Below are 20,093 nucleotides of genomic sequence, written 5' to 3' on the forward strand. Positions count from 1 at the left end.
ACATTCCCAGAGGGTCAGAAGTTCACATACACTCAATTAGTATTTGGTAGCATTGCCTTTAAAATGTTTAACTTGGGTCAAACGTTTCAGATAGCCTTCCACAAGCTTCCTACAATTAGATTTTACAATAAGGCTGTAACGTAACAAAATGCAGAAAGTCAAGGGGTCTGAATACTTTCCAAATGCTGTGTTACTAGTAAGAAGTAATGTGGTATATTGCTAAATTCAATTGACTTAAATATATTTAAATATATATATATATATATATATATATATATATATACACACACACACACAAATGTGTTTAACAAGGCACACCTGTTAATGGAAATGCATTCCAGGTGACTACCTCATGAAGCTGGTTGAGAGAATGCCAAGAGTGTGCAAAGCTGTCATCAACGCGAAGGGTAGCTACTTTGAAGAATCTCAAATATAAAATATATTTTTATTTGTGTTACACTTATTTGGTTACTACATGCTTCTATATGTGTTATTCCGTAGTTTTGATGTCTACACTATTATTCTACAATGTAGAAAATAGTAAAAATAAAGAAAAACCCTTGAATGAGTAGGTTTCCAAACGTTTGACTGGTACTGTATACATTACCGTTCAAAAGCTTGGGAACACTTAAAAATGTCCTTGTTTTCCATGAAAACATACATGAAATGAGTTGCAAAATGAATAGGAAATATAGTCAAGATGTTGACAAGGTTATAAATAATGATTTTTAATTGAAATAATAATTGTGTCCTTCAAACTTTGCTTTCCATTTGCAGCAATTACAGCCTTGCTGTCACGCCCTGACCTGAGAGAGACGTTTTATTTCCTCTATTTTGGTTAGGTCAGGGTGTGATGTGGGGAGGGCATTCTATGTCATGTATTTCTTTGTGTTTGGTCGAGTATGGTTCCTAATCAGAGGCAGCTGTCTATCGTTGTCTCTGATTGGTAATCACACTTAGGCAGCCTTTTCCCCACCTGTATTTTTGGGTAATTATTATTTTCTGTGTGTGTTTTGTGTGCGCCTCAGTTGCGTCACGTTCGATTCGGTTTACCTGTTTTTTTGTTGTTGTTCAGTTTCACTTCAATAAAAGAATGTGGAATTACCGGCACGCTACGCCTTGGTTAATTTACGACAGGGAATTTGAAGATAGCGAACGTGACACTTGCAGATCTTTGGCATTCTAGTTGTCAATTTGTTGAGGTAATCTGAAGAGATTTCACCACATGCTTCCTGAAGCACCTCGCACAAATTGGATTGGCCTGATGGGCACTTATTACATACCATACGGTCAAGCTGCTCCCAGAACTGCTCAATAGGGTTGAGATCCGGTGACTGTGCTGGCCACTCAATTATAGACAGAATACCAGATGACCGCTTCTTCCCTAAATATTTATTGCATAGTTTGGAGCTGTGCTTTGGGTCATTGTCTTGTTGTAGGAGGAAATTGGCTCCAATTAAGGTCCATCCACAGGGTATGGCATGGCGTTGTAAAATGGAGCGATAGCCTTCCTTCTTCAAGATCCCTTTTACCCTGTACAAATCCCCCACTTTACCATCATCAAAGCACCCCCAGACCATCACATTGCCTCCACCATGCTTGACAGATGGCGTCAAGCACTCCTCCAGCATCTTTTAATTTTTTCTACGTCTCACGAATGTCCTTCTTTTTGATCCGAACACCTCAAACTTAGATTTGTCTGTCCATAACACTTTTTTCCAATCTTCCTCTGTCCAGTGTCTGTGTTCTTTTCCCATCTTAATATTTAATTTTTATTGGCCAGTCTGAGATATGGCTTTTTCTTTGCAACTCTGCCTAGATGGCCAGCATCCCGGAGTCGCCTCTTCACTGTTGATGGTGAGACTGGTGTTTTGCGGGTACTATTTAATGAAGCTGCCAGTTGAGGATATGTGAGGCGTCTGTTTCTCAAACTATACACTAATGTACCTGTCCTCTTGCTCATTTGTGTACCGGGGCCTCCCACTCCTCCTTCTATTCTGGTTAGAGCCAGTTTGTGCTGTTCTGTGAGGGAGTAGCACACAACGTTGTACGAGATCTTCAGATTCTTGGCAATAACTCGCATGGAATAGCCTTCATTTCTCAAAACAAGAATAGACTGACGAGATTCAGAATTAAGTTCTTTGTTTCTGGTCATTTTGAGTCTGTAATCGAACCATGCTCCAGATGCTCCAGATACTTAACTAGTCTAAAGAAGGCCAGTTTTATCTTTAATCAGCACAACCGTTTTCAGCTGTGCTAACATAATTGCAAAGGGTATTCTGACGATCAATTAGCCTTTTAAATAAAGGTAAAAAAGAAAATGTCAATGCTAAACTTGGATTAGCTAACACAACGTGCCATTGGAACACAGGAGTGATGGTTGCTGATAATGGGCCTCTGTATGCCTATGTAGATATTCCATTAAAAATCTGCCGTTTCCAGCTACAATAGTCATTTACAACATTAACAATGTCTACACTGTATTTCTGATCAATTTGATGATATTTTAATGGAGAGAAAATGCGCTTTTCTTTCAAAAACAAGGACATTTCTAACTGATCCCAAACTTTTGAACGGTAGTGTATAATCAAGAGTCTTTTAACGAATGTATGTTAAAAGAAATCATTTAAGTACAACAGTAAAAAGTAAAACAGTTCTACAACTAAACATCAAGAATCAGCAAAGTGCCACAAAATACTGAGTGATACAGTTTACATCCAGTGGCGTACTGCACTAGCATCGAATAGTCCCCGCGATATGCAACTTTTCAGGGAAGTCAGAAACCAATTCACACAGTCAGCTAGGAAAGCAAATGCTAGCTTTTTCAAACAGAAATTTGCATCCTGTAGCTCTATCTCCAAAAAGTTCTGGGACACTAAAATCCATGGCGAATAAGAGCACCTTCTCCCAGCTGCCCACTCTGAGGCTAGGAAACACTGTCACCACTGATAAATCCAAGATAATCAAGAATTTCAATAAGCATTTCTCTACGGCTGGCCATGCTTTCCTCCTGGCTACCCCAACCCCGGCCAACAGCTCCGCGTCCCCCGCAGCTACTTGCCCAAGCCTCCCAGCTTCTTCTTCACCCAAATCCAGATAGCAGATGTTCTAAAAGCGCTGCAAAACCTGGACCCGTACAAATCATCTGGGCTAGACAATCTGGACCCTCTCTTTCTAAAATAATCCTCCGCCATTGCTGCAACCCCTATTACTAGTCTGTTCAACCTCTTTCGTATCGTCCGAGATTCCTAAAGATTGGAAAGCTGCCACGGTCATCCCCCTCTTCAAAGGGGGTGACACTCTAGACCGAAACTGTTACAGACCTATATCCATCCTACTCTGCCTTTCTAAAGTCTTCGAAAGCCAAGTTAACAAAACAGATCACTGACCATTTCGAATCCCACCGTACCTTCTCCGCTGTGCAATCCGGTTTCCGAGCTGGTCACGGGTGCACCTAAGCCACGCTCAAGGTACTAAATGATATCCCAACCGCCATCGATAAAAGACAGTACTGTGCAGCCGACTTCATCGACCTGGCCAAGGCTTTCGACACTGTCAATCACCGTATACTTATCGGCAGACTCAACAGCCTTGGTTTCTCAAATGACTGCCTCGCCTGGTTCACCAACTACTTCTCAGATAGAGTTCAGTGTGTCAAATCGGAGGGCCTGTTGTCTGGACTCTGGCAGTCTCTATGGGGGTACCACAGGGTTCAATTCTCGGGCCGACTGTTTTCTCTGTATATATCAAATGATGTCGCTCTTGCTGCTGGTGATTCCTTGATCCACCTTTACGCAGACGATACCATTCTGTATACATCTGGCCCTTCTTTGGACACTGTGTTAACAAACCTTCAAATGAGCTTCAATGCCATACAACACTCCTTCCGTGGCCTCCAACTGCTCTTAAATGCTAGTAAAACTAAATGCATGCTCTTCAACCGATCGCTGCCTGCACCTGCCCGCCCGACTAGCATCATTACTCTGGACAGTTCTGACTTAGAATATGTGGACAACTACAATTACCTAGGTGTCGGGCTAGACTGTAAACTCTCCTTCCAGACTCATGTCAAGCATCTCCAATCCAAAATGAAATCTAGAATCGGCTCCCTATTTCACAACAAAGCCTCCTTCACTCACACTGCCAAACATACCCTCGTAAAACTGACTATCCTACCGATCCTCGACTTCGGCGATGTCATTAACAAAATAGCCTCCAACACTCTACTCAGCAACCTGGATGCAGTCTATCGCAGTGCCATCCGTTTTGTCACCAAAGCCCCATATATCACCCACCACTGCGACCTGTATGCTCTCGTCGGCTGGCCCTCGCTACATATTCGTCGCCAAACCCACTGGCTCCAGGTCATCTTTAAGTCTTTGCTAGGTAAAGCTCCGCCTTATCTCAACTCACTGGTCACCATAACAACACCCACCCGTAGCACGCACTCCAGCAGGTATATCGCACTGGTCATCCCCAAAGTCAACACCTACTTTGGCCACCTGTCCTTCCAGTTCTCTGCTGCCAATAACTGGAACAAATTGCAAAAATTGCTGAAGTTGGAGACTTATATCTCCCTCACGAACTTTAAGAATCAGCTATCTGAGCAGCTTACCGATCGCTGCAGCTGTATACAGCCCATCCAACTACCTACCTCATCCCCATATTGTTTTTATTTACTTTTTTTGGTCTTTTGCACACTAGTATTTCTACTTGCACATCATCATCTGCACATCTATCACTCCAGTGTTAATTTGTGAAATTGTAATTACTTCGCTACTATATTTATTGCTTACTTCATTTGCTCACACTGTATACAGATATTTCTATTGTGTTATTGACTGTACTTTTGTTTATCCCATGTGTAACTCTGTGTTGTTGTTTTTTGTCACACTGCTTTGCTTTATCTTGGCCAGGTCGCAGTTGTAAATGAGAACTTGTTCTGAACTGGCCTACCTGGTTAAACAAAGGTGAAATAAAAAAATTAAAATGTTTTATTAGTATTAGTTCACGGCTCTAACGCTGACATTTTTATACAAGGAGTACGTACATATGATGATATTTAGAGCACACAAATACATTTAGCAAAATAGCCTCATAACATCAAAGATTCACCACTATATTTTAGTGTACACGTTTAGAAGTAAAGGTGCCTGGAAGAACCTTTTTGGGTTGCCACCCCGGCGGAACCTTTCCAGTTGAAAAAGGTTCCTCAAGGAACCCCTCTGAAATGGTCTTCACGGCACCCCTCGCAAAGGTTCAAACTGGAATCTTTTTTGGATGGAAGGGGTTACATTTTGAACCTTTTTAATAATATAGGAGGTGGCAGCCTATGAGATTGGAGGCGTGTCTTTCAGGTAGTTATTTCTGGACACCTGTTAGCGTAAATATAATTCCTGTTCATCATGTTAAGTTTGTACACTGCTACCTAAAACGTTCCTTGAATATTTATACATATTACATATTCTACTACAATATTAATAATATTGCTGATTACATAGTAATAAAGTGGCAACTATTCCAAATTTGGGATTTGAGAAACTCATACACCTCTGTTAGCTCATTGAAGCTACTAAACTGTCAGTGTTCAACCTTAACATCTAGATGACAAGACAACAGAACAGATTACCGGAATTACATTTACTCTAGCGGGTGGTCAAAAAAAAGCCAAGCCCCTACTAAACCATGCCTTCACTCCAGGGTTCCTTCTAGAACCCATTGCTACCTCAAACCATTCAAGATTCCTCCAAGAACCCCTCAACAAACCCAAGGTGCAAATATGAACCACCGACTAACAATGGTTCCATGAGGAACTCCAGGGGTTCCTTGAGGATCTCCAGGGTTCCTCGAGTCACCACTAATTCTAAGAGTGTCGGTATGGGGTTGTTTTCTGCATATGCATCCTTATTTAGACGCCAAACCCACCACTGGCATGCGTGGCCAAAGACCTCCATTTTCATGTAATCCAGCAAATGTAAATGCATGGAGTTTGCTAAACAGCATTGGCACTTGGTTTGGAGCCCGTCCTATGGTCAGATGACATGAAAATAGAGCTCTTTGGCCATGCACCACAGTGGTGGGTTTGGCGTCTAAATAAAGTATGTGCGTGTAGTGTGCATATGCGTGCACGTATGTGTGTGTGTGTGTGTGTGTCGGTGTGTGTACCTGGATGATGAAGGTCTTGTCCTGGAAGCCGGGGGTCAGGCCCAGCATGCTCATGTAGGAAGCCTCGTTGATGAAGTTCTCAATGCCGTGGAACACTCCGCGACCGGTGGCTGAGATACGACCGTGGATACCGCCCTGGCTGATGGGCTTCCCTGTCACACATGCGTGGGCGTTGATGTCCTGCACACACATAGACATTCCCAGAGACACACACACACACACACAGAGACACACACATTAGAGCATACGTTTAATTGGATTACATCTGTTGGCAGTTTGTCAGACTTGTCAAATAGAACCTTAGCATAATTATGAGAGTACCCATACTACCCTGGGGCCAGACTACTGAACCACAATACCCATACTGCCCTGTGGACCAGACTACAGAACTTCAGTACCCACACTGCTCTGGGGGTAAAACTACAGAACTATAGTACCCATACTGACCTGTGGCCAGATATGCAGCACAGTTACTTTAGTACGGTGCCTTCGGAAAGTATTCAGACCCATTGACTTTTTCCACATTTTGTTACGTTACAGGCTTATTCTAAAACAGGTATTTAGACATTTTTGAAAATGTATTAAAAATAAAAAACGGAAATACCTTATTCACATAAGTATTTAGACCCTTTGCTATGAGACTCAAAATTGAGCTCAGGTGAATCCTGTTTCCATTGATTATCCATGAGATAAATACTACAACTTAATTGAAGTCCACCTGTGGTAAATTCAATTGATTGGACATGATTTGGGCTCCCGAGTGGCGCAGCGGTCTAAGGCACTGCATCTCTGTGATTGAGGCATCACTACAGACCCTGGTTCAATTCCAGGCTGTATCACAACCGTCCGTGATTAGGAGTCCCATAGGGCGGCGCACGTCCGGGTTAGGGTTTAGCCGTCATTGTAAATAAGAATTTGTTCTTAACTGACATGCCTAATTAAATAAAAAATTAATTGGAAAGGGACACACCTGTCTATATAAGGTCCCACAGTTAGCAGTGCATGTCAGAGCAAAAACTAAACCATGAGGTCAAAGGAATTGTCTGTAGAGCTACGAAACAGCATTGCACAGATCTGGGGAAGGGTACCAAAATAATTCTGCAATATTGAAGATCCCCAAGAACACAGTGGCCCTCCATCATTCTTAAATGGAAGAAGTTTGGAACCATAAAGACTCTTCCTAGCTCTGGCCGCCCGGCCAAACTGAGCAATCGGGGGAGAAGGGCCTTAGTCAGGGAGCTGACCAAGAACCCGAGTGGCCAGACGAAAGCCACTCCTCAATAAAAGTCACATGACAGCCCGCTTGGAGTTTGACAAAAGGCACCTAAAGACTCTCAGACAATGAGAAACCATATTTTCTGGTCTGACAAAACCAAGATTGAACTCACGTCTGTAGGAAACCTGGCACCATCCCTACGGTGAAGCATGGTGGTGGCAGCATCATGCTGAGGGGATGTTTTTCAGGGGCTGGGAGACTAGTCAGGTTCGAGGGAAAGTTGAACGGAGCAAAGTACAGAGAGATCCTTAATGAAAACCTTCTCCAGAACACTCAGGACCTGACTGGGGTGAAGGTTCACCTTCCAACAGGACAACGACCCTAAGATAACGCAGTAGTGGCTTCGGGACAAGTCTCTGAATGTCCTTGAGTGGCCCAGCCAGAGCCCGGACTTGAACCCGATCGAACATCTCTGGAGAGACCTGAAAATAGCTGTGCAGTAATGCTCCCCATTCAACCTGACAGAGCTTGAGAGGATCTACAGAGAAGAATGGGAGAAACTCCCCAAATACAGGTGTGCCAAGCTTGTAGCATCATACCCAAGAAAACTTGAGGCTGTAATCGCTGCCAAAGGTGCTTCAACAAAGTACTGCGTAAAGGGTCTAAATATTTATGTAAATGTGATATTATTTTGTGTGTATATATATATATATATAAGCAAAAATGTATAAAAACCTGTTTTTGTTCTGTCGTTATGGGGTATTGTGTGTAGATTGATGAGGGGATAAAAACAATGTGATACATTTTAGAATAAGGCTGTAACGTAACAAACTATGGAAAAAGTCAAAGGGTCTGAATACTTTCCCAAGGCACTGTATATGGAGTGTTCGAGGGGATCGGCCTCTGTGAGGATTCGCTAATCACATAATGAGCAGTTTTTTTTAATGCTATGTAATTTGTAGATGGAACGCACAGAAGGCCTGTGAGTTGTAATCCGTCTCCCTTTAAACACCCTGCCAACTACAACTAAGGGTCTTTACTACTATAGTGGAAGGAGAACTGGAGGGATAAAAAGAGAGAGAGGGATACAGACAGAGAAAGAGTGACCACATATGCCCTGTACCTATTTTCACCTCTCAGTAGGGAATATGTAACCCTCTGCCAGTATCCAGCCTGGCATTAGGGCTGTACACACACCACACTGTGAGGCACTGACTGGCCACAGGGTCACAGGTTACTCTGAGCTCAGTATGGGAATGAATGGCCAAACACTACACAATAATGACTTTGGTCGGTAACTCACAGTGTGTGCGATGGTGTTGGCGTATGTGTCAGCGATCCAGGACATCTCTCTCTCTCCGGTGCTCATGTCAGGAGCAGGCACATCAATACCTGGCCCTAAGAGGAGGAGGGGGAAGGGAGGAGGGGGAAGGGGAGTGAAGGTATATGTGAGGAAGGGGAGCATGTACACACCCTACATATTTCTCTCCCATACACACACACAGCTTTTTTTTGCTCACAAACATACACCATCACACACTACACATGTTTGAGATAAACGTATTAATACATCTCTATACATTACCAACCCTTTGCAACCCTTTGCAACATAGGGTTGCAAAGGGTTGGTAACTTTCTGGTAAATTTCTGGAATTTTGGGGAATTTTGCTTAAATTCATCAAAAAGGTTAGCTTATAACAGTGAACCTTTTTTGTGGGAATCACATAAGGCAATTCTAGGTCTTCTGACATATTTTGGTTAAACTATCCCCAACTCAATGGAATAGTAACCCTCTGCATGTAACCTTCTGCATGTGCAGTGCACTCTTCCATCACATGTACAGCTGATTCTCAAGATCTTGCACACTATTGAGATGCTATTGAGTCCACACTACTACACTGTCTGAGCCAAGGACTACATGCTTTCTGGTAAGTTTTGATTACAATACTGGATGGGGTGAATATATTTTATATGACATACATAATTTTTTTGTTAACTAGTAAATAGTAGCCTACAGCAAAGTGTGTTTAAATCATTTCTAACTTTCTAACAATTTCTGCTAGTTCGTTTTTGCTACCATGTGGGTTTTAGCTTGCTAACTGAAGAGTGTTAATTCACCTGTTTCCATACATGCTCCATTTTAAAACATTTATCATCTTACAAAGGAGTTGTTTAATCTAACTGCTTAGCTATTTATCTGTACATGGAATTGTATTTGTTGTTTTTTTACTCATTTTTTTCTAATCTTTACAGGAAAATGCCACGGGTGAGGAGACATTTCACTGCAGCTAATATAGAAGGAAAAGCTGTGTACATTTGCAAATACTGTGCCAATTCATATGTGAAGAATGCAACAAAGATGCAGAATCATCTGGCCAAGTGCATAAATTTCCCTCAGCGCTCATAACAAGCAACCTCTGACAAAAGTCCCGATACTTCTATTCAAGGTTAAAAAAAATTGAATCAGACACCTTATCGATACCAACAGCTCATGGTCCTCCTGGAATCAGACGTTTTTTTGACTCAATGGAGGACCGTAGTCAGAGAAATGCTGATGAATGCCTTGCTCGAGCTGTGTATGTAACTGGTTCACCTCTGATGCTCACAGGCAATGTGTATTGGAAGAGATTTCTGAATGTTCTTCGCCCAGCATACACCCCTCCAACCAGACATGCTTAATCTACTAATTTGCTCGATGCAGAGTTCAAGTGAAGGTGAAGCAAATCATAGAGAAAGCAGACTGTATTACAATCATCTCTGATGGGTGGTCAAATGTTCGTGGGCAAGGAATAATTAACTTCATCATCTCCACCCCTCAACCAGTATTCTACAAGAGCACAGACACAAGTGACAACAGACACACCGGTCTCTACATTGCAGATGAGCTGAAGGCAGTCATCAATGACCTTGGACCACAGAAGGTATTTTCACTGGTAACAGGCAATGCTGTGAAGATGAAGGATTCTTGGTCTAAAGTGGAGGAGTCCTACCCTCACATCACACCCATTGGCTGTGCTGCTCATGCATTGAATCTGCTCCCCAAGGACATCATGGCACTGAAAACAATGGATACACTACAAGAGAGCCAAGGAAATGGTTAGGTATGTGAAGGGTCATCAAGATATAGCAGCAATTTACCTCACCAAGCAAAGTGAGAAGAATAAGAGCACCACATTGAAGCTGCCCAGCAACACCCATTGGGGTGGTGCTGTCATCATGTTTGACAGTCTCCTGGAGTGGAAGGAGTCTCTCCAAGAAATGGCCATATCACAGTCTGCCGATATGGACAGCCCCATCAAGAGGACCCTCCTGGATTATATATTTTGGGAGAGTGGTAAGCAGCCTGAAACCTATAGCAGTAGCCATTGCACGTATTGAGGGAGACAATGCCATCCTATCTGATGTTCAGACTCTGCTTGCAGATGTAAGAGAAGAAATCTGTACTGCCCTGCCCACTTCACTGTTGCTCCAAGCAGAGGAAACTGCAGTTCTGAAATACATAAAAAAGCGTGAAGACTTCTGCCTGAAGCCAATACACGCTGCAGCGTTCATGTTGGACCCCAAGTACACTGGCAAGAGCATCCTGTTTGGTGCAGAGATCAACAAGGCCTATGGTGTCATCACTACCGTGTCTCGCCACCTTGGCCTGGATGAGGGCAAGGTTCTTGGCAGTCTGGTGAAGTACACTTCCAAGCAAGGGCTTTGGGATGGAGATGCAATATGGCAGTCGTGCCAACATATCTCATCAGCCACCTGGTGGAAGGGACTTTGAGGATCTGAGACTCTTTCCCCTGTTGCCTCCATTATCCTCCAAATCCCACCAACATCAGCCGCCTCAGAGCGCAACTGGTCCTTGTTTGGGTTGAAAAATTGGTGGCCATCCATGCAAATTTGAGGCTTTTTGAACCTGACAACGAGCCATCCTCAACCAGGTTAGAAAGTGACAGTGAAGATGAGGCCTCAGAGTCTGATGTTCAAGAGGTGGACATTGAGGAGGTCCAGAGAGAAGACATGGAAGCCTGAGAGGAAGACAACCAAAGCTTTAGTTTCTAGAATATCATTTTACAGATGTATGTTGAAATCATTTTTGGGAGATGCGATGGATCATTGGTGATCATCCCATGTGAAGTGTCAAATCATTTAATTAAAGTTCAATTAAACTAAATTGCCTAATCATTTGCAATTAAGTCTACTTATAATAAGGTAAAAGGTTTATGTTTCTGTCTCCATATGATATGGTAAATATATCCAATGCAAAAAACATCTACATTTAAATGGTATTAATAATAATTTGCATATATACTGCTCAAAAAAATAAAGGGAACACTTAAACAACACAATGTAACTCCAAGTCAATCACACTTCTGTGAAATCAAACTGTCCACTTAGGAAGCAACACTGATTGACAATACATTTCACATGCTGTTGTGCAAATGGAATAGACAACAGGTGGAAATTATAGGCAATTAGCAGGACACCCCCAATAAAGGAGTGGTTCTGCAGGTGGTAACCACAGACCACTTCTCAGTTCCTATGCTTCCTGGCTGATGTTTTGGTCACTTTTGAATGCTGGCGGTGCTTTCACTCTAGTGGTAGAATGAGACAGAGTCTACAACCCACACAAGTGGCTCAGGTAGTGCAGCTCATCCAGGATGGCACATCAATGCGAGCTGTGGCAAGAAGGTTTGCTGTGTCTGTCAGCGTAGTGTCCAGAGCATGGAGGCACTACCAGGAGACAGGTCAGTACATCAGGAGACGTGGAGGAGGCCGTAGGAGGGCAACAACCCCGCAGCAGGACCGCTACCTCCGCCTTTGTGCAAGGAGGAGCAGGAGGAGCACTGCCAGAGCCCTGCAAAATGACCTCCAGCAGGCCACAAATGTGCATGTGTCTGCTCAAACGGTCAGAAACAGACTCCATGAGGGTGGTATGAGGGCCCGACGTCCACAGGTGGGGGTTGTGCTTACAGCCCAGCACTGTGCAGGACGTTTGGCATTTGACAGAGAACACCAAGATTGGCAAATTCGCCACTGGCGCCCTGTGCTCTTCACAGATGAAAGCAGGTTCACACTGAGCACGTGACAGACGTGACAGAGTCTGGAGACGCCGTGGAGAACGTTCTGCTGCCTGCAACATCCTCCAGCATGACCGGTTTGGCGGTGGGTCAGTCATGGTGTGGGGTGGCATTTCTTTGGGAGGCCGCACAGCCCTCCATGTGCTCGCCAGAGGTAGCCAGACTGCCATTAGGTACCGAGATGAGATCCTCAGACCCCTTGTGAGACCATATGCTGGTGTGGTTGGCCCTGGGTTCCTCCTAATGCAAGACAATGCTAGACCTCATGTGGCTGGAGTGTGTCAGCAGTTCCTGCAAGAGGAAGGCATTGATGCTATGGACTGGCCCGCCCGTTCCCCAGACCTGAATCCAATTGAGCACATCTGGGACATTATGTCTCGCTCCATCCACCAACGCCACGTTGCACCACAGACTGTCCAGGAGTTGGCGGATGCCAACGTTGTAGGGAGGTCATACAGGCACGTGGAGGCCACACACACTACTGAGCCTCATTTTGACTTGTTTTAAGGACATTACATCAAAGTTGGATCAGCCTGTAGTGTGGTTTTCCACTTTAATTTTGAGTGTGACTCCAAATCCAGACCTCCATGGGTTGATAAATTGGATTTCCATTGATTCTTTTTGTGTGATTTTGTTGTCAGCACATTCAACTATGTAAAGAAAAAAGTATTTAATAAGATTATTTCATTCATTCAGATCTAGGATGTGTTATTTTAGTGTTCCCTTTATTTTTTTGAGCAGTGTATTTCCGTTAATTCCCATATAATTCCGTTAATTCCCACAGAAAGTTTCCACCTCTGAATATTCCCCAAAATGTGCAACCCTATTTGTACATATTCTAAATATACACCAACTAGTTCGTTTCTACAGTATATGCTTAATATATGTTTAATACTGTACAGTGGCTGACTGGATGTTTCTGAATGCCCACTATACCCTGATGGCAGAGAGAGAGACATGTCTAAATACCAGACTCTCTGTGGTATAAACAGGGTGTGGTATGTAGCGAGAGACATTCTCATGTGTTCACGGGGCCCCAACACCAGGAGGACAGAGGGGGGAGGAAGGGGGAGGAGCTGACTGACTGGAAGAGGGGTCTACTACCCCATCACTATTATTACATGTAAGGGAGAGACATCTCTATGTGTTTTGAGTTAATACGTCACAGTCATTAGCATACAGGATCACTGGCTACGTAAGGCTGTGTGAGGCACACAGTCACGCTTACCGATGAAGCCTTTCTTGGCCAGCTCAATGGTAAACCTCCTAGTGATCTTCTCCAGCTCATTGTCCTGGAGAGAGAGAGAGAGAGAGAGAGAGAGAGAGAGCAATGTTAACTTTTTATTTCTAATAGTTTTTTGTTAATATTGTTTTGTGTTCTCACGTTTGTTTATTTCACTTGATATGGCAATGTAAACACGTTTCCCATAACAATAAAGGCCCTTTGAATGTAATTGAATTGAGATGAGGGAGAGGTAGAGAGAGGAGAGAGCGCAATGGAGAGAGGGGAAAAAAAGAGGGAGAGAGAGAGCAAGAAAAAGAAACGGGAGAGCAGTAAAGAGAATTGATTGATCACAGTGTGCACAAGGAGAGAGAGGGGGAGGGGAGGGTTGAGAGAAGGGTTTCCTTTGTCTCTGCCAGCTGAAGGGCATACTAGTGTAGACACTGTGGCTGTCCCCGACAAAAAATAGTGGTCGACCGATATTGGTTGTAAGTTCTTAACGTGTATTTTTTGTTTGTTTTACAGACACACCTTGTGTGTTTTAACAAAATAAACTATATGCAGTGAGCTTGTCTGATGCTTTAAGCGAGCTGTTTGATTAAATAATTGAGATGGAGTCGCATCTTCACTGTTGATGTTGAGACTGGTGTTTTACGGGTGCTATTTAATGAAACTGCCAGTTGAGGACTTGTGAGGCGTCTGTTTCGCAAACTAGACATGCTAACGTACTTGTCCTCTTGCTCAGTTGTGTACCGGGGCCTCCCACTCCTCTTTCTATTCTGGTTAGAGCCAGTTTGCGCTGTTCTGTGAAGGGAGTAGTACACAGCGTTGTACGAGATCTTCAGTTTCTTGGCAATTTCTCGCATGGAATAGCCTTCATTTCTCAGAACAAGAATAGACTGATGAGATTCAGAAGAATGTTATTTGTTTCTGGCCATTTTGAGCATGTAATCGAACCCACAAACTAGTCTAAAGAAGGCCAGTTGTATTGCTTCTTTAAATCTGCACAACAGTTTTCAGCTGTGCTAACATAATTGCAAAAGGGTTTTCTAATGATCAATTCACCTTTTAAAATGCTAAACTTGGATTAGCTAACACAACGTGCCATTGGAACGCAGGAGTGATGGTTGCTGATAATGGGCCTCTGTACGCCTATGTAGATATTCCATTAAAAATCAGCCGTTTCCAGCTACAATAGTCATTTACAACATTAACAATGTCTACACTGTATTTCTGATCAATTTGATGTTATTTTAATGGACAAAAAATGTGCTTTTCTTTCAAAAACAAGGACATTTCTAAGTGACCCCAAACTTTTGAACGGTAGTGTACGTTGGAAGTAGAATGGCCTTACTGACGAGCTCAGTGACTTTCAACGTGGCACCGACATAGGATGCCACCTTCCCAACAAGTCAGTTCGTCAAATTTCAGCCCTGCTAGAGTTGCCCCGATCAACTGTAAGTGCTGTTATTGTGAAGTGGAAACGTCTAGGAGTAACAATGGCTCGCCGCGAAGCGGTAGGCCACACAAGCTCACAGAACAGGACCGCCGGGTACTGAAGCGCTTAGAGCGTACAAATTGTCTGTCCTCGGTTGCAACACTCACTACCGAGTTTGATGGAGGAAGAATGATGGTCTGGGGCTGTTTTTCATAGTTCGGGCTAGGCCGCTTAGTTCCAGTGAAGGGAAATCTTAATGTTACGGCATACAATGACATTCTAGAAAATTCTATGCTTCCAACTTGGGGAAGGCCCTTTCCTGTTTCAGCATGACAATGCCCTGTGCACAAAGCGAGGTCCATACAGAAATGGTTTGTCGAAATCGGTGATGAAGAACTTGATCGGCCTGCACAGAGCCCTGAACTTAACCCCATCGAACACCTTTGGGATGAATTGGAACGCCGACTTTGAGCCAGGCCTATTCGCCGAACATCAGTGCCCAACCTCACTAATGCTCTTGTGGCTGAATGGAAGCAAGTCACCGCAGCAATGTTCCAACATCTAGTAGAAATCCTTCCCAGAAGAGTAAAGTCTGTTATAGTAGCAAAGGGGGGACAAACTCCATATTAATGCCCATGGTTTTGGAATGAGATGTTCGATGAGCAGTCCACATACTTTTGGTCATGTAGTCTATCTATCTATGACATAATGTTATAACAGAAAGCCATAGCAAACAACCCTAACTCCAAAGGATATAAATAAACAGTCTATAGTGTTCTGTGGTGAGTGTCTGTGTTGAGAGCAGGAGAAATGAGGAGATGCTAAAAGGATAAGACTGAACCTCTGATTTTCTTCTATGCTGGAGGGGAAAAGACAGACTGTGTGTGTGTGTGTGTGTGTGTGTGTGTGTGTGTGTGTGTGTGTGTGTGTGTGTGTGTGTGTGTGTGTGTGTGTGTAAAGTGGTCACTGGAATATATCACTGATGTGACAGGGAGTAAGATATGCTTCCTGTGCATCAGAGCGTTCCCACCATAATCGCCTGCTATGGTGTGTGTGTGCGTGCGTGAGTTTCAGTTTCCGTGGCCCTGGACATTTAACAGGCAGCATTTTAATTTACAGGACATTTCAGAAATGTACTGGACCCATAATGCATTGGGTGCGTAACCTGATTAGGGTGTCCACCCACAGTACTCAGGATGAAGGAAATCACATGTAGATGATGGCAAATCATATTAACAGAACATGCAACTCGGGGATGCAACGATGTGTGGTCCTTCTTACCGAATTCTGATGCGCACTTTGAAGACGTTAGAATAACTGGCACATTTACTTTTCCTGTGCCAACAACACCAATAACGAACAGCAACATCACTAGCCTACGTCAAGCTACTGTCCCCATAGTAGAACATTTCAACTATTCTATTGGTCAGATTGTCGAGAAAGAAATAGCCTATTCTGAACAGACTCTGGGACAGTTGTGGGACGATAGATCCCAAATTCATACAACCAGTAGGCCTAGGCTACATCAACAAATAAAAACATTTAAAGCAATGAGTTTAAAGCAGCAGATCAGAATGTTTAGCTTAAAATGTTGATAAACTACTATTTCTTCACATTATAAGAGCAGCAATGCGCATAAGGAAGTAGGCTATGTAAGAATGTTCGTTGCTTAATGCAATTTGTGGGAAAACACTGTTGTCCAAAGCTCACCGCACATGCGAGCAGATGAAAATATCCATTTGAAATTTAGAAAAAAGGGGAAATCTAATATGCAATAACTAGCATGGGTTGCTAATATGGCTACTGGACAATGAAAGAAAGTTTATATAAAATAATTGCCTCCATGGATATGGTATGATTTTGGCTAGGCTACTTTGAGGCAAGGTAAGACATGCTCATAATATGTAATACAGCATTCCAGTTTCAAACAACTAAATACAGTACCAGTCAAAAGTTTGGACACACTTCCTCTTTCAAGGGTTTTCTTTATTTTTACTATTTTCTACATTGTAGAATAATAGTGAAGACATCAAAACTATGAAATAACACATATGGAATCAAGTCGTAACCAAAAAAGTGCTAAACAAATCAAAATATATATTTATATTTGAGATACTTCAATGTAGCCACCCTTTGCCTTGATGACAGCTTTGCACACGCTTGGCATTCTCTCAACCAGCTTCATGAGGTAGTCACCTGGAATGCATTCAATTAACAGGTGTGTCTTGTTAAAAGTTAATTTGTGGAATTTCTTTCCTTGTTAATGTGTTTGAGTAGGGGTGGTACACAGAAGATGGCCCTATTTGGTAAAAGACCATATTATGGCAAGAGCAGCTCAAATAAGCAAGAATTTGGTTACTACATGATTCCATGTGTTATTTCATAGTTTTGATGTCGTCACTATTATTCTACAATATAGAAAATAGTACAAATAAAGAAAAAACCCTGCAATGAGTAGGTGTGTCCAAACTTTTGACCGGTACTGTACGGCCTCCAGCTCATTGCAAAGTGGTGTGTGATGCGCTGATGAAGCCTGCCTTCCGTTGCCTACAGCGGCTTGCGAAAGTATTCACCCCCTTGCCATTTTTCCTATTTTGTTGCCTTACAACCTGGAATTAAAATAGATTTTTGGTGGGTTTGCATCATTTGATTTACACAACATGCCTACCACTTTGAAGATGAAAAATAATATTTTTTGTGAAACAAACAAGAATTAAGACAAAAAAAACAGAAAACTTGAGAGTGCATAACTATTCACCCCCCCAAAGTCAATACTTTGTAGAGCCACCTTTTGCAACAATTACAGCTGCAAGTCTCTTGGGGTATGTCTCTATAAGCTTGGCACATCTAGCCACTGGGATTTTTGCCTATTCTTCAAGGCAAAAATGCTCCAGATCCTTCAAGTTGGATGGGTTCCGTGTACAGCAATCTTTAAGACGTACCACAGATTCTCAATTGGATTGAGGTCTGGGCTTTGACTAAGCCATTCCAAGACATTTAAATGTTTTCCCTTAAACCACTCGAGTGTTGCTTTAGCAGTATGCTTAGGGTCATTGTCCTGCTGAAAGGTGAACCTCCGTCCCAGTCTCAAATCTCTGGAAGACTGAAACAGGTTTCCCTCAAGAATTTCCCTGTATTTAACTCCATCCATCATTCCTTCGACTCTGACCAGCCATCATTCCTTCAAGTCGAACCAGTTTCCCAGTCCCTGCCAATGAAAAACATGCTGGGGATGATGTTCTCGGGGTGATGAGAGCTGTTGGGTTTGCGCCAGACATAGCGTTTTCCTTGATGGCCAAAAAGCTACATTTTAGTCTCATCTGACCAGAGTACCTTCTTCCATATGTTTGGGGGGTCTCCCACATGCCTTTTGGCGAACACCAAACGTGTTTGCTTATTATTTTCTTTAAGCAATGGCCCAGCTCTGTGGAGTGTACGACTTAAAGTGGTCATATGGACAGATACTCCCATTTCCACTGTGAAGCTTTGCAGCTCCTTCAGGGTTATCTTTGGTCTCCTTGTTGCCTCTCTGATTAATGCCCTCCTTGCCTGGTCCGTGAGTTTTGGTGGGCGGCCCTCTCTTGGCAGGTTTGTTGTGGTGCCATATTCTTTCAATTTTTAAATAATTTAAATGGTGCTCCGTGGGATGTTCAACGTTTCTGATATTTTTTTATAACCCAACCCTGATCTGTACTTCTCCAAAACTTTGTCCCTGACCTGTTTGGAGAGCTCCTTGGTCTTCATTGTGCCGCTTGCTTGGTGGTGCCCCTTGCTTAGTGGTGTTGCAGACTCTGGGGCCTTTCAGAACAGGTGTATATATACTGAGATCATGTGGCAGATCATGTGACACTTAGATCGCACACAGGTGGACTTTATTTAACTAATTACGTGACTTCTGAAGGTAATTGGTCGCACCAGATCTTATTTAGGGGCTTCATAGCAAAGGGGGTGAATACATATGCACAAACCACATTTCCATGTATTGTCACGTTCTGACCAGTATGAGGGTTATTTTGTTAGTGTAGGCTGGTCAGGACGTGGCAGAGGGTATTTGGTTTATGTGGTTCGGGGTGTGCGTATTATGTAGAGGGTAGTGGATTTATGTATTCCGGGGTTTTTTGGTCACTGCTCTGTTAGTCTATGTTCTTTCTAGTTAGTCTGTTTTCTATGTTTAGTTAATTGGGGTGTGGACTCTCAATTGAAGGCAGGTGTTGTCTAGTTGCCTTTAATTGAGAGTCCTATATATTAGGGTGTGTTTGTAATTTGTGGGAGGTTGTCACTTGAATTGCTGTCTTGTGCCTTCAAGTCTGTCTTCGTCGTCCATTGTTTTTTGTTTGTAAAAGTGTTTTCATTGAAGTTAATTATGAGCACTCAACCCGCTGCGCCTTGGTCCATTCCTGACGACCGTCGTTACATGTATTTTCCAAATCATTTTTTGAAACAAGTTATTTTTTTCATTTCACTTCACCAATTTGGACTATTTTGTGTATGTCCATTACTAAATAGAAATCCATTTAAATTACAGGTTGTAATGCAACAAAATAGAAAAAATGCCAAGGGGGAGGAATACTTTGCAAGGCACTGTATGTATTTGCTGTTTGAGATGCTGTAGCAGCAGCTCTCACGCTGTCTGACAGATTTTCCACTCAAAGGCACTGTATGCCGTACACGTGTGATAAAAAAGATAGGACTACATAACGAATATACTGTACACACGCGGCAATTTAATTCCACTATAGACCGATAAGCATGCCCAGTCTAAAGTATTTCCACCGACTGGTATTTCTATCAATTAATAGGCTAGCAATGGGACTTGTTCTTCTCCCAGTTTGTCCGGCTACAATTTTAATTATCTACTTCTTTTTTTTTTTTAAGGAAAAAAAAAAGCAGTCTATTACAAGCTAACGGAAACCATAGCATGTGTGTGTTTGTGGTAGAGAAGAGCCAGTAAGCAAGCCACTCTTTCACTACCAGATTTCA

The 20,093-nt window shown here is 42.8% G+C and overlaps 1 protein-coding gene across 1 annotated transcript in view; it reads right to left on the reverse strand.

The window, feature by feature from the left end:
* The window catches only part of LOC100136404 (glutamate dehydrogenase, mitochondrial), a 37,839-nt gene that overhangs the window by 9,153 nt on the left and 8,593 nt on the right, over positions 1–20,093 (reverse strand). The window contains exons 4-6 of the mRNA XM_014179401.2: positions 13,682–13,745; positions 8,685–8,779; positions 6,166–6,345 (exon numbers count right to left, since the gene is read on the reverse strand). Coding sequence (XP_014034876.1) covers positions 6,166–6,345; positions 8,685–8,779; positions 13,682–13,745 — 339 coding nt within the window. The remainder of the gene's footprint in view (positions 1–6,165; positions 6,346–8,684; positions 8,780–13,681; positions 13,746–20,093) is intronic.

This window comes from Salmo salar, chromosome ssa28 (genome assembly GCF_905237065.1).
Source record: "Salmo salar chromosome ssa28, Ssal_v3.1, whole genome shotgun sequence".
NCBI lineage: Eukaryota > Metazoa > Chordata > Actinopteri > Salmoniformes > Salmonidae > Salmo > Salmo salar.